Source organism: Aquarana catesbeiana, linkage group LG01 (assembly GCF_042186555.1).
Source record: "Aquarana catesbeiana isolate 2022-GZ linkage group LG01, ASM4218655v1, whole genome shotgun sequence".
NCBI lineage: Eukaryota > Metazoa > Chordata > Amphibia > Anura > Ranidae > Aquarana > Aquarana catesbeiana.
Window position 1 is genome coordinate 170,933,356 of NC_133324.1, and position 16,247 is coordinate 170,949,602.

A 16,247-nucleotide genomic window follows, 5' to 3' on the forward strand; every position below is an offset into this window, starting at 1 on the left:
CTCCCGAGCCAGGCTCTGTGGCTCAGCCCAGCAATCGTTCCCTCCTAACTGGATTTGATTGACAGCAGCTTCCGCTGCTGCCTCCATGTCCAGTGAGGCGAGAGAGAGAAAGTAGCAATGCTGCTCTCGGGCACGGTGCTGGATTGAGATTGGGCTCAGGGAAGTATTTCGGGGGGATCTAATCTTGGATAGTTTTTTACCTTGCAGAGAATGCATTACTATAAAAAAAAACAAAAAAACTTTAGCCTTTTCAACCATTTTAACGGTTAATGTTAAAGTAATATTAAAGCCTCGGCATTTTTTAGCTTGACACATTGAGTACAACAAAACATTCCCTAGTAAACTGCATGTTAAAATTCTTACCCTAGAATTTGCAGTTTAAAACTTTCAATGCTGCTGGCTTCTGCTGTCTGTGCTGCTTCCCTGAATCCTTCCTTCACAGAAAGGAATCAACCATGGGCAGAGCAATCTCTATTCTGTTAGCTTGGAGGAGGGAGGGACAGGGGAGTGCTCTGCCATCCTAAGCTAGAGGGCTGTGTGTTTCTATTGATGCGCACAGTGTAGGGGGACACAGTTCTAGTCCCTGCAAGCATGGGCTGCTCCCTAGGAAGCTGCAGGAGAAAGGAGCCACCCTGAAACTGGAAACCTGAGTCAGTGGTCATGGCACCAGCTTAAAGTACAACATAAACAAGGATTAAAAGATAAAGCTCTGCATACTCAGTAAGTGATTAAATCAGCTGCTGAAAGTGCTTAAAAATGGAGGGTTTAATATAACCTTAAGAGTTAATTTTAGGGGTTTGATGAACTTATAGGGTTCAGATGAAGAAAAAGTTTCCTTGAATAAGTTCCTGATAGGTCAAAATATAGAACATCACTATGTTAAAGTGAACATTGTATTTGCCTGCTGGCTCACAAAAAAACAAAAACAGCCACAAACTGCACAAGCACCACAATGTACACAAATGTATTATCTGAGCCAGCATCTTAATCTAGAAAGTAGACACTAAGGCAAGCCATTAATGATTTGATTCCCCCATCAACACAGTGTTGTCGGGGGAATACCTCCCACCAGGGGAGTTGCTAGGTCTGCAAAAGCTCTGGGGCTAGAGCCCATAGCAGCGGTCACCAACCTCTTTGCATGCCTGCGCGCGGGGAGGGGGGGGGGACCAGTGGTAAGCAATTTTTCACGGGCGATGCCTGGTGTTGGTGCTTCCATCATCATGGCATAATGGTTGATATGGTGTCAGGGTGATTGAAGTGCATTATTTCTATTGTTATGTTCTAATATATAATGAAGTGGTTCAACTCACCATACTGCAGAATCAGTGGGAGCCCTGGGCATGTCACTTGCCACATCGCCTGTCACCAGATGCAGCATGTTACTTGCCACCGTCAGCTGCCACTAGATGTGGATTGTCACTTGCCATGTCGCCTGCCACCAGTGGTGGATTGTCGCTTGCCACTTTCACCTGGCAGCAGATGTGGATTGTCACTTTCCACGTCTCCTGCCACCATTTGCAGATTGTCACTTGCCACATCTCTTGCCACCATTTGAAGATTGTCTCTTGCCACGCCACCGGCCACTAGATGTGGGTTGTCACTTGCCAACTGATGTGGGTTGTCACTTGCCATGCCAGCCAGTGCCACCAAATGTGCATTGATGCTGCATTGGTGGCAGGCTGACAGCACTGGTCCATTTAGTGAGAGCAGGAGAGCGCCGATTTGTGGCGGACAGTAAGAGATGATGTCATCTCGCTGCTGCGCACCGCACCTCGCTCCCAAATTGAAGAGTCCCGGCTATGAAGAGCTCACTTCTTTCCTCTCCTCCGCCTCTCTCATGCAGCCAGCCCGCCTGCCGCAGCAGCCGCAACCCGCTGGTTAGGCAGGGACCCTGCGGCAAGAGACTCGGGGCTATGGGCCCCAGATTCGGGGCTATAGCCCCAATAGCCACCCCCTAGCAACGCCCCTTCCTCCCACAGTGCTATTGTGTTCTGCTGACGGGAGGGTGTGAGGAGCCTTCCCTGCCAGCACAAAACGGCAATTACTGCTAGCGTCTTTAGCCACTGGCAGTAATCGCATGACAGAATTCTGATGAGCTGGTTAAAATCTTGAAAGGAATTCAATTATTTTTTGTTTACGTTTAACTGCTTGCCAACCAGCCGCCTTCATACGGCGGCAGGTTGGCACGGCTGCGCGAATCACCCTAGCTATATGTCGGCCGCTCTAAGAGCTATAGGGGGCGCATCCCCGACGTTGGAGCTGATGCACGTGGCCGGTGGCCGCGATGTCCGCCCGCGATCGCTCCTCAGAGCCAGAACAGGGATCTGTCAATGTAAACAGGCAGATCCCCATTCTGTCAGGGAAGTAGAGCGAGATCTGCTGTTCCTAGTGATCAGGAACAGCGATCTCTCTCTACTCCCAGTCAGTCCACTACCCCCACAGTTAGATATACCTCCCTAGGGAACACCGAACCCCTTGATTGTCCCCTAGTGTTAACTTCTTCCCTGCCAGTGACATTTATACAGTAATCAGTGGCTATTTTTAGCTTTGATCGCTGTATAAATGTCAGTGGTCCCAAAAAAGTGCCAAAAGTGTCCTTTCTGTCCGCCACTAGTAAAAAAGAAAAAAAAATGAAGAATAAAAATGCCATAAATATATCCCCTATTTTGTAGGCGCTGTAACTTTTGCGCATACCAATCAATATGCGCGTATTGTGATTTTACCAAAAATGTGTAGAAGAATACATATTGGCCTAAACAGATGAAGAATTTTTTTTTTTTTTTAGTTTTTTTTGGATATTTATTATAGCAAAAAGTAAAAAATGTTAGGTTTTTTTTTCAAAATTGTCGCTCTTTTTTTGTTTAAAGTGCAAAAAACAAAAACCGCAGAGGTGATCAAATACCACCAAAAGAAAGCTATATTTGTGAGAAAGAAAGAACATCAATTTCGTTTGGGTACAATGTCACACGACCGCGCAATTGTCAGTTAAAGCGATGCAGTACCGCATCATAAAAAATGGCCTGGTCAAGGACTGGGTAATACCTTCCGGGGCTGAAGTGGTTAAAGTCCTTTCCTTGAAGTACATTACAGGACACAGAGAAGTTAGTAGTCATTACTACATGGGTTATGCTGTCACCTTCAGGTGAATGGACACTGGCCAGAAAAAAAAGGCAGGGATCCCCATGCAAGCATACCCCTTCCCAGCAAAGCTAAGCCTCAGTTTTGGGAGCAAGCAATGAGGGACACAAGCCAGATGGCAAGGATCTCTGTGTCCTGTGATGTACTCCAAAAAAAGGATTTTAGAGGTAACCAAAAAAACTAAACAATACAGTACAATACATATTTCCCTACACAGCTACCAGACACTACCAATAACCTGTTTGTATAGCTAGCTAACACCACTAACAAGCACTGCAGCCATTTTTTCAGCTGATGGCTTTGCCTAAAAGTAGCGTGATGACCAACCCTGCTACCTCAGAAGGTCAGGGGAAGCATCTGAGGAAGTCTCACTGGTACCCAACTCATCAAGCATGTTTGGTCCATGACATCAGCACGCTATTGGGAAGAGTTTTCCTGACAGCTGTCAGGTGAACTAAACAGCTGCAGTGATTGCAGTGAGACCACCCAGTGGAATTAATGCAATGAGAATAAGTACAGTAAATTTGCAGCGCAAATCTTTGGACCACCTTGCACGAAAAGAGGCAAGAGGATCTCTTGGGGGTTTCAAAGGGGATAGATGCAAAACTGACAAAACAAAGTTAAGGTCTCACAGAGATAGAGGGGGATCACACAGGAGAAACAATCTGAATGACACCATGAACAAAATCTTTCACCAAGGAATGAGAAGCAATACGTCTCTAAAAAGCACAGCCAGGGCCGAGTTTTGTCTCTTAATGATACACAAAGCCACGAATATTTCCAGACCAGACTGGAGAAAAGCTAGAATCTGCCCCATGATATATTGTCAGAAGTTCAACCTTATCAATAAGGTTGAACTTCTATTCAACATAGATACACCTTTTGGGTGATCGCTTGATTGAAGTTTGGGACTTTTTTAATATAATTTGTATACTTCAGACTTTATTCACTTCTCCATTATACACCTGTTTATTTTTTTTTTTATGTTATCACTACCATGATGCATACTATTTAATCATTGATGTTATATCACTAATGTTTAATTTTTTAGCATATCACTAATAGCACTGCACATGTTTTTTTATATTTGTTTTTGTCAGTTGTGCTAAGGACTACTCTTGCCCTCCAAGCGCAATTCCTCTCTTTTGTACTAAGGATGGAACTTATAAATTTCACACCAAGTGAAAAAAGCTGTCCAAGAGTGATGGTACACCATCCTGGAGGGTGACTTTCTAGCCCTGAGAAGGGTAGGAATCAGAGTCTGAAACTCCCCTGTCTCTCAGGAGGATGGAATGTTGAACCCTGAGACAGCAGGTGCTGCTAATCTCGAAGCTGCCAAGAAGTCTATGATGTTTGCATACCTGTCAGGGCTGGGCTCTTAGCAGCTCTCTTCTCTGTGTTCAGGCTGCTCAGCTGTCGGATAATTGTCAGCTCTCATTGATTCCTCAGTGGCTCACCTGGTTATCATTATCTGCTCGCCAGTCCTGCCTACGGCCAGCCCCTTCTGGCTCTTTAGACTGCCTTGTTCATTCATTCCCTGCCTTTACCTGGTCAACGTATCTGGAGTTTCTCTGCTGTGTTCCTGTGAAAGACTTTGCCTGGCTGACGTCACTTCTGGTTCCTGATCCTGTTCTTCTGCCTCTGACTATGCTGATCTCTGGTTTTCTGATTACTGGTTTGTCTGACTACCCGCTTTGGCTTCCGATCCCTGGCTTATGTTTTGACTACGTTTACTGAGCTGTACCATATTTAACATTACATTAAAAGGTGTGATTTTTACTGCATTTCTGTCTTAGTCTGATTCATGGTTCCTGACAATACCACGTTGTTCTTGGCCAGGCCAGTGCGATCGGGATCACCAGAATGCCCTCAAACTTTATCCTGTGTAACAGGCAAGGAAGGAGTTAAAGTGGAAGGAAGGCATAGGTTACAGAAAACTGACCCCCCCCCCCCGGTGTTTGTTTGCAAAGGTCAGAGGATCCCTGGTGCGGGACACAAACTTGTCCAGGTTTTTTTTTTTTTCTGGAAGCAAAGAGATCCACATCCAGCTCCTCACACCACAGACAAATCTCTGCAGACACCTCTGGGAGAAGGGCCCACCCCCCGGATTCAGCTCTTAATGGGTTAAAAAGTCTGTCTGCCAGTCTTCCACACTGAAAATGTGGACAGGGGAGATGGATGGAACATAAACTTTTGCCAAAGACAAGATTAAGTTCGATTCTTCTTGAGCAGCTTGACTTTTTGTAGCTCCTTGATGGTTGATGTATGCCATTGCATTATGAGGAGACCCTGGAGGCAGGCAGGCCAGTGTTAGAGGGCCAACTAAATTGCCAGCATTCCAGGATGTTGATCAGCAACTTCCACTCCTATGGTGACTACAATCCCGATCCCTGGATCAAGAGATTCGCCAGAACACCACCCCAATCTGACAGGCTGGGGTCTGTCGAATAGACCTTACGCTTCTTTGGAAGGATTTCTCTGCATCCAGTATTTGCATGGATATCCACCATTCCACAGCCTCTCTGGTCTTGGGAATCAAATGCACTGGCTAATCCAAGGCCTCCCAACAATTGTCCCATACTGTTGGTATATTGAGCTGCAGCGTTATGGAGTGAAACTGTGTATAGTGGACTGCCTTGAAGGCAAATACCATCTTCCCTTACACTATCATGCATGTCTTGATCAAGGTAACCTTCCAAAGCCTTTAGAGACTCAACCAGGGCTTCAAAAGGTCTAGACTTCTGTGAAGCAGTATCCTTGCCCGAAACATTGTCTGGGATTAAACTTAAGTATTTTAGGCACTGTATCAGAACCAAGGCTGACTTTTGAAGGTTTAGCACCCAGCCTAACCTCTCCAGGGCTTGTACCATCATCTGGACATTGTGCTTCAGTCCTTGATGCAATTGCACTCTTAGGAGTAAGTTGCTCAAGTATCCCACAGTGAAAATTCCTTGGGTTCTCAACAACTCCAGAACCAGAGCCAACATCCTAGTAACAACCTGGGTGCCATAGACAGGCTGAAGGATAGGATCACAAATTATTAGTGGCAGTCCTCCACTGCAAGTTCAGAAATCGTTGGTGAGGCCAGAAAATTGGGATGTGTAGGCAGGTATCCTTGATCTTCAGTAATGCCAGTGAAGGCCCTCTGATGAAGAGAAGCAGTCAATGACTGGGAAGACTCCATCTTGAATTTCTGCTTTTTTAGGAACTTGTTGAGACCCTTGACCCTTACCAACTTGTGACAAAAAGCTGGTCAAACTCACACCGTACTGTCACTGATACGTGACAGTGACTCTCTCAGCCTTACCCTGCACACCCAGCGCGCAGGACCACATTCACATGCCAGAAGACAGAGGACGATCTTTGCTGGATTTGGTAACTAAGGAATTAACCCTTCATACCCCAAATCAATCACTTCCACCAGATATTTTTATTGTAAAATTTCAAATGTTCACAATATTAGCAATACAATAATGTCTGTAATTTATTATTTTATTATTATTTATTTCAGGTACTTATATAGCGCCGTCAATTTACGCCGCTTTACATATACATTGTACATTCACATCAGTCCCTACTCTCAAGGAGCTTACAGTCTAAGATCCCTAACTCACATTCATACATACTAGCGACAATTTAGACAGGATCCAATTAGCTTACTAGCATGTCTTTGGAGTGTGGGAGGAAACCGGAGTACCCGGAGGAAAACCCACGCAGGCACAGGGAGAACATACAAACTCCAGGCGGGTAGTGTCATGGTTGGGATTCAAACCAGCGACCCTTCTTACTGCTAGGCGAGAGTGCTACCCACTACACCACTGTGCTGCCCCGTAATACACACTGCTGTCACCACAGACAGGTATATCCAGAGATTTGCCATATAGTAGTGCTTTTCAAATAGGCCAGGGTTCTTTAAGTTCTGGGTTAGTGCATCATAGATAATTTTAGGGGAAAAAAATGTTGTTTAACCACTTAAGGACTGGAAAGTTTTTCCCCCTTAATCTTCAGGAAATTTTTTTCGATACATCACTGCATCATTTTAACTTACAATTGCGCGGTCGTGCGAAGTTGTACCCAAACAAAATTTATGTCCTTTTTTTTCCCACAAATAGATCTTTCTTTTGGTGGTATTTGATCACCTCTGCGGTTCTTATTTTTTGCGCTATAACCAAAAAAAGACCGAGAATTTTGAAAAAAAACCTATATTTTTTACTTTTTGCTATAATAAATATTCCCCCAAAAAAATGTAAAAAAAAAAAAACTGATTTTTTTCATCAGTTTAGGCCAATATGTATGCTTCTACGCAATAAGCGAATATTGATTGGTTGGCGCAAAGGTTAGAACGTCTACTAAATAAGAAAGATTTATGGCATTTTCCAGTACCTTCTAATATAGTGGTGCTTGGGCTTAAAATGCTGCTAACTGATATGGGTAAATAAGTCCTTTTTCTGGCGGCACTGTTATCTCAGAAGTTATGAAAGACACTGCAGTTTGGATTCTTCAGGACGATATAGACAGAAATATATATTCGTTAATTACTTCAGCTAAACTTTTTAGAATGGGGGGGTTATCTAAGAGGATATCTGCTTGCTTTTATGAAATCACTTAACCCTGGGTAAGGTATTTTTTTACCCGCCATGTACTCCTAATGGGTTTGATTACCCTGTAAACCATGAATGGCAGAACTGAAAGATTTTGTTACAGTTTTACGATGGGTCAATCCCAATTCCATCAGAGTTAAGTGATAGCCTTCCAGATGTTTATTGTTAGCAGACATGGAGATGATAAGCAAACCCTAACAGAGTGCAGTGTTCCATGCCAGACCTCCTGTAAAGGTCTTAATTAGATATATACATCTCTTACAAAATGTCTGTTATTATTTATCTGCTAAGAAATGGTCAGCAGGATGGTTTCTGTTATTTCAAAGTTCCTTTGACATGTCCAGACCTTTAACAAACTGTTTACCCAAGTTAAATGAGTAAGGAGATGCACTTTTCGGATTATAGCTAGTTCTGAAAAGGGGGGTCACAGCTGCTATATGTCTCCTATTGTCGCATGTCATAAACAACTTAGAACTTCTTAGAACTTGTTTAATGTTATAAACAATTTAGAACTTCTGAACGACATGATTGCCTGGACCTCTCACGCACCCTTTTGGGGTGCCCAGTCCACATTATCATCACGTTCTCCTTTACTGGCACAGGAACAACACATAGTGTGAAGGGAGAAAGCAGAAAAAATTAAGTTTGTATCTTCTGGACACCATGCTGTGGACCCATTCCTATTAGATCTCCTAAATTCAAGTGTCTGTAAGGGCCCTTAGGCGTCCCTGCACCCGAGTGATTGGTGGTGTCCCTTCACTGATTGGAGCATTTGCCTTCAGGACCAGAGGGCTTGGGGTTCCAGTTCTTATGAAACTAAGATGTGAGCTTTTATTTGGATGACAGCACTCCCCAAAAATATGCATGCCCCTGTACTTGCTGTGCCCCAAAGGACAAAAGTCAGCTCAGTTAGTGGTTGTGGAAGGTAGGATGGCTGAGATATCTGGCAGATAGAGTAGTGTGGGCAAGGAGTACCTAGAGAAGTAAATGGAATACAAAATAGCCCCTTTTAGGCACTGCCACACCCTGTATTCCACTCCATAAGGGGAAAATACATGTTCTGATGCCATCCTGTGTTCAGACCGAGGGGACTGCCACAGCTCCACAAATATAGAGGCAAATTACTAGCCTACACTGCAAGGCCTAGTAGCCATCACAGTGGGCACACCCTGCAGGTCCATCAGGGACCCGAATCCCCTCCACAAGGATCAGTTGCCTGGAACCTGTAGATCACTCTGTCAGCGGGATCACAGAGTACACTTGTATGCCCTAGGTCACTGCCCATAGGATCAAGTGCCAAATGGCAGACAGTACAGGCTGTCCCCACTCTTGCATGTGGGATCCAGGTACAGACACTTTTGGCCTGTTGGCCACACTGGGGACCAAAACTGAGGCTTAGCTGAGCTGGGAGGGGTTATGCCTGGGCAGGGATTCCTGCCTTTTTTTCTTGTCAGTGTCTATTCACCTGAAGGTGACAGCATAACCCACGTAGTAATGGCTATTAGCTCTTCTGTGTACTGTGATGTAAGATAAGGGGGAAAAAACTCTTTCTGTGACTGTTTAAAAATTGTTAGTTGGAATAGGGCTTCTTACAGTATATAATGGCCATCTAAATCTACTTGTATATCTGTTACTACCCTCACTGCTGCTGTCCAAGGGTGTCTCTGTTGCTTCTCCATAGATAGAAGAGTTATCCTAGGACAGGAAGGGTTTTACTGGCCAGAACACTTGATTAAGTAAAATAAAATCCTTAAGACAGAAAACGAAAGCAGCCACCATATATAAGGATTTATAATCTAATACTTTTTTTTTGGGGGGGGGGGGGGGGGGCATGCAGTGTTTACTGGATGCTGATATAGGAGGGCAGAGGTACCTGGTACTGTCAGCAGTGTGTAACTTTCCCTGAGAGGATGATGGACAGGAGACTGAACACACTGGCAAACAGGAACACCCCAGCAGGGAGTGACAACCACATGGTCAGCAAGCAGGTGGCAGACAGTTGCATCAGATGTGGATTTCAGGCAGATGTGTAGACTAGACATCAGCACTGGTGTGAAGTCAGGCAGGTCAGGTCTGGAACTGGTAGGCATGTTAGTATAATAATGTCAATAAATGTGAGGTTGAGGCTCAGGCTAGAGTTGGTAACGCATGAGCAGGTCAGGAAAAAAAGGGTAGGCAGAGGTGTAGCCCAGGTTGAGGTCAGTACAGCTGGTTAGCAGGAGAAGGTCAAGTCAGGTGTGTATCAGGTAGCCAGGCCTAAAGTAACAGATCACAGGTAATGCTGTAAAGAAGACTGCACTGGCTATGTGCAACTTACCAGTTTAAATAACCCGTTTGGCACCAACATTAGCAACAGACATGCACTCATGACTTTGCGTGCACGGACACACGCATACCTATGTGCATAGGTAATAGTAACCCCTGATGTGTGGCTATGAGCCACCCAACCTGCGCTTATACAGATGCACCTTTCTCTAAAATGGCATGGCCTTCCTGACACACATATTCAAATAATCAATGTTTTGTGTAAAATAATTGTTTGTAATTCTTTTTATTTATAGACCTGAAATACTTCTTAGCAGCAAACATTACAGCATTTGCTGCCTAACTAATGGATTTAAAATGTTTCAGATGCATCAGATTTATGACCTTTCTATAATTCATTAGCTGCCCAACTGGTTTAAAAAAATAAACAGGTTAAGATGGTGAGATGTCCTTTGCTTGTTTCTTTTCATTTCAAATCGTCACGTTTATTTACTTGCTTTGGGGTGTCCTTTTTTTTTTTTTGTCCTATTTAAAACGTTTCAAAAATGTGTGTATTAATTTCAAAGGCCAGAAGTCCTTCCTCTTGTCACTCACTTTAAGTCTAGGGTTGTGCTTGTTTTACATGTTAACTCCATATGTTTTTTAAGAGGATCTGCCAATGCCTAGAGTGTGAAGGATTCTTTAATTCCTTCAAGCATTTCTCTTTGTTAGTTTTCAGAAGACATGTAGTTGTTAATAAATATGTTACTATGCCTGTTGTCTTTAATTCTACTATTCATGGCCTTTGTTAAATACAGCAATGCACAAGAACCCATTTTTTGGCCCTGTCTAAGGATGAGTCTAACCATACCTATGTCAAATGGGAACTATAAAAAATGCCCCTTTCTAACAGTAATTTATCTTGTTTCCCAGAGAATCAAGGGGAAGAATAAGGCAAATTTTTGGTGCACACATTGCTGACACACTTGACAAAGCCATGTAGCACTGTTGCATTTAGTGAAGAACTCTGATGCTTAGGGTTTAGGATGACGGTGTATAGAGTATTGTTGTAAATTTCAGCAGGTCACAGTCAGTTGAGCATTCAGTAATTATAAAGTAAATGAAATAAGGCTTCTTTCTGGATATTTTTAATCAATCTTGGAATCCTTTCTGACTGATCTTTGTTTCCCAAAAATCCTTTGCCAGGCTTGTTCCGCAGGTGTCAGGAAGGGCATGTAGACATACTTTCACTTTAGGATTAGGTAGGGTAAACGTTTTTTTATTGTCTGCAGACACCTGTAGACTTAGTAGTGCAAAAGAACAATAATCAAAATGGTTGTGTGAAGCAGAAGCCTGCATGTATAAGCTAAGATGATTTTCCTTCACTCCCTGTCCCATAGCTAAGCAGGTGAGAGGAAATCTCTGCAAATTAAAGGAATTCCTTGAGAATCCCTAGGTCATCAGAACTAGTTCCCCATTGGAAAATTTCCCTTCTATTACTTTTCAGGGGACAACCAAAACTATGCGATTTTTCTTTTACTTTCACTTTCAATGACAATGGAAAACAGGGCAAATAGAGAGGGTGAATCTCCTTAACGGTGGCACAGAAAGCAATAAAAACTGAAAGGTGTTCTAGTTCCTTTCCACTTCATCCAAAACTAAAAAAAAAAAAGTTTTACCTTTAGGTATACTTTAAATTTATCTCTGAATATAAATCCAAGAAGTCAGTAGTTTTCATAAACATATTGACAATGCAAACTTAACTGCATTAGCCGTTCATGTTGCTTAGAGTTGCTCTTTAACCACTTCAGCCCCAGAAGGTTTCACCCCCTTCATAAGCAGGCCATTTTTTTGCGATACGGCACTGCGTTGCTTTTAGGGCTGCAACTAACGATTATTTTCATAATCGATTAGTTGGCTGATTATTGTTTCGATTAATCGCTTAATAACCTTAAAAAAAAAATGTGGTGTATAATTTTGTTAATATGTAAAGTTTTTTAAAAAAAAGGCAATTTATTCTTATATATCTCTATGCAGTGGTAAATATAAATAACCAACTATATGGTTAGTGAGCAAAATATCTAATCCACTCTGAAAATGACAGACAAAAGAGATATACTGTATATACTATTAGAGGAGAGATGTACTGTATATACTATTAAATGGTGAATCTGGTAAATATCATCAGACTCAGAGATCAATTTTTTTCTTTAAAAAACAATGTCTTCCTTCAAAAAAAAAAAAAGTAATTTTAAGAACGTTCGTTCGATTTTCTAATCATTAGTGGGGTCATATCGACGTTCATTTTCAACCACAGTGACGGGAAAATTTGGAAATAATAGAAAACTTCTTGTTCAAAGAATTTTCAGACAGTGTATGTGGTTTTCGTTCAGAAATGACATTCATCAGAATGTTAAAAACAAGTGAAAATTTCAAACAATATTCTTTCATTCAGCGAATGTACAAAGATTTTTTTGTCTGAATATTCTCATGTGAAAATTGATCCGTGTGGCCAGCATAAGGCTCGGCACACACCTAGGCAGTTTGCTTTTGATCTGTTTCTGCAGTGCTTTTCGCTGTACGTTTTGATTTTTGCGCACGTGATTTTGCTGCAATTTACGTGTTTGCATTTTTTTTGGCCAATTTGTTGTTCGGGTGATTAAAAAACACAAATTTCTGCAAAAACGCATTATATGATTTTCTGCAGCTTCTCCATTGAAATATATTGAACCAAAAAAAGTATAGTTTTGCGTTAAAAAAAGTCCCTGACCCTTTCCAAATACGCAGCGGCTGAAAAAAGCATAGATGTGAACTTTCCCCATAGGAAAGTAAATAAACTGCAGTGTGTTTCTGCAAAAAGCGCTGCTCTAAGGGGTTCATTTTTTTACTGTAGAACTGTGAAAGTAATATTTACAATAGTGATTATTTGCTATAAAGGGTTCATATTAGTTTTTTTTAACCCCATTATGTTACTGGCCGATTAATCGATTATGAAAATAGTAATCAAATAATTTCATAATCGAGTTGCTTTAACTGACATTTGCGCTGTCGTGCAATGCTGTACACAAACAAAATTTATGTTCTTCTTTTCCCACAAATGAAGCTTTCTTTTATTGGTATTTGATCACGTATTTTGAGAAAAAAAACAATATTTTTTACTTTCTGCTATAAAACACATCCAATAAAAAAAATTGTAAAAAATAGAATTTCTTCATCAATTTAGGCCAATATGTATTCTACATATTTTTGTTAAAAAAAAACAATAAGCGTATATTGATTGGTCTGTGCAAAGGTTATTGCGTCCTCAAACTATGGGATATAATTATGGCATATTTTTTTTCTGTTTTTTTTTTTTTTTTTTAACTAGTAATGGTGGCGATTTTTATTGGGACTGTGACATTGCGGCGGACAAATTGGACACTAAGTGAAGCTTTTTTGGGACCATTGACACTAATACAGTGATCAGTGCTAAAAAAAAAAGCACTGTCGTTGTATAAATGACACTGGCAGGGTTGGGGTTAACTTTAGCGGCGATCAAAAGGTTAAGTGTGCTCCTAGGGAGGGATTTCTAACTGTGTGGGGGATGGTTTTTAACTGGAGGAAGAGATGGACTGAAGGGGGGATAATCTATTTAAAGGTAAACCAATGAGGAGGGAGTTGCAGTAGTCGAGGCGAGAGATAACCAGGGAGTGAATCAGGAGCTTTGTGGTTTCATTGGTTAGAAAGGGACGTAGTTTGAGGTTGAGGCAGCAAGCTTTGGAAAGTGATTGGATGTGGGGCCGAAAGGAGAGTTCAGAATCCAGGATAACACCATAGCACCCTGACATGTGGGGACGGGTGGATGGTTGTGCCATTGCTCTTGACAGACAAATCAGGGGAAGAGGCACGTGGGGGAGAAAATATAAGCTCAATTTTGGACAAGTTGAGTTTGAGGAAGTGGTGTGACATCCATACAGATATGTCTGTTAGTAAGTTAGTGATGCGTGAGGAGACTGATGGAGTGAGTTGAGGGGTGGAGAGATAGATTTGTGTGTCGTCAGTGTAGAAATGATATTGAAAGCTGTGAGAGGCTATCAGCTGACCTAGGGAAGAAGTGTAGATTGAAAATAAGAGGTCCAAGAACAGAACCTTGGGGGACCCCGACGGAGAAGGGAAGAGTGAAGGAAGTACCTTTCCTTTTCAATCTGCAGCTGCTGTAACTTTCTGAAAATGCAATGAAATATGACTACCTGGAGGTGTTCTGTCCACAGAATGTGGAAACATAATTTCTTGCTTGTGTGATTGGCTCACTGGTTTTCCCTGAAGATGCAAATCAGATTTCAGGAATCCCCTGCAGCAAAATTGTCATTAAGTGCGGAAACTTTTTGAAAACACTTTGTTTTCACAAATCTTTTTTTTTTTTTTTTTTTAACAAATGATTACTGCTAAATATTGTGTGATCCTATTTCTTTGATTTATACATTACTTTTTGAAAAATTACAAATATTAATACAAAGTAGTTGCATGCCCTTATGTTTTAGTATAGATGTCCGAGAATATGTTAGTTAACCATTTTGAAAATTTTCTTTTTTTTTTTATCAGAGTGCTCTTGAAGGAAAACTTAGCACATTGTTCAGACACCTGCATGCTACAAGGCAAACGCTGTGCCATATTTTAGCCCCAGGAACACAGCCTCCAGAGTCGGCTCATCATATACTGCCGACTGTTGTGTATTCCAGGTTAATAAATCATTTGACAAGATGTAATCAGTCCTTGGAGGAATGTTGCCGAGATTTGCTCACAATGACACTTGTTGTACCATCTGCACCTTGGGTGAGTAGACACTTATCATTTGTTATATATCATCATTACAGAAAGCATATTGTTGCTTGAAGGGATATAAACAACTTTCATTTGTGTCTTTGTATCGTTTCTCTGATTCACTGCAGAAGTTTCCTTTTCGTGGACATGCTGCATTTATTGATAATTCCTGTCAGTACTGGCAATATTGGATACATGTATTTTGTTTCCAGTGAAATGTAGTGGGGCATCTGTAATTTTTAATGACACATTCATTTGAATGTCTGGCGAGAAGTTTCTTCAGCACTTTTTCAAGCAGCTACAGGCATCATTCAGCTATCCTCTTTTTCAGCCGGCGATTCCCTGCACCGTAAAAACAATCATATCGGCAGTTCAGCTGCTGGATTGTTTTTGCAGGCGGTGGGAGGGGATGTCTCCCCTCCCACCACCCTCCGGTGCTTCTACCGACTCCCCCGTTCGATCAGGGAGCCGGAGAAGGAATCCGCGGCAGCGGAAGTTTACCATAGAGCTGACCAAGGACCATATGTCATCTGTATGGCTCTCGGGGGCCGGACACAACGTTATGACGTCACGTCCAACCCCAGCAGTTGTAAACACTGCCGTGTATTCGGCTGGAAGACCTGAATTTTTTTTTTTTTTTATCTTAGGCTTTCCAGCCAAGAGGAGAGATACGATGGGAGCGGAAAGTATGCAGACCCCCTTAAATTTTTCACTCTTTGTTATATTGCAGCCATTTGCTAAAATCATTTAAGTTCATTTTTTTTCCTCATTAATGTACACACAGCACCCCATATTGACAGAAAAACAGAATTGTTGACATTTTTGCAGATTTGTTAAAAAAGAAAAACTGAAATATCACATGGTCCTAAGTATTCAGACCCTTTGCTCAGTATTTAGTAGAAGCACCCTTTGAACTAATACAGCCATGAGTCTTTTTGGGAAAGATGCAACAAGTTTTTCACACCTGGATTTGGGGATCCTCTGCCATTCCTCCTTGCAGATCCTCTCCAGTTTTGTCAGGTTGGATGGTAAACGTTGGTGGACAGCCATTTTTAGGTCTCTCCAGAGATGCTCAATTGGGTTTAAGTCAGGGCTCTGGCTGGGGCATTCAAGAACAGTCATGGAGTTGTTGTGAAGCCACTCCTTCGTTATTTTAGCTGTGTGCTTAGGGTTATTGTCTTGTTGGAAGGTAAACCTTCAACCCAGTCTGAGGTCCTAAGCACTCTGGAGAAGGTTTTCGTCCAGGATATCCCTGTACTTGGCCGCATTCATCTTTCCCTCAATTGCAACCAGTCGTCCTGTCCCTGCAGTTGAAAAACACCCCATAGCATGATGCTGCCACCACCATGCTTCACTGTTGGGATTGTATTGAACAGGTGATGAGCAGTGCCTGGTTTTCTCCACACATACCGCTTAGAATTAAGGCCAAAACTTCTATCTTGGTCTCATCAGACCAGAGAATCT

General features: G+C 42.1%; 1 protein-coding gene across 1 annotated transcript in view; it reads left to right on the top strand.

The window, feature by feature from the left end:
* Positions 1–16,247, top strand: part of LOC141137152 (uncharacterized) — a 184,350-nt gene that overhangs the window by 114,291 nt on the left and 53,812 nt on the right. Inside the window, exon 9 of the mRNA XM_073624561.1 lies at positions 14,565–14,795. Coding sequence (XP_073480662.1) covers positions 14,565–14,795 — 231 coding nt within the window. The remainder of the gene's footprint in view (positions 1–14,564; positions 14,796–16,247) is intronic.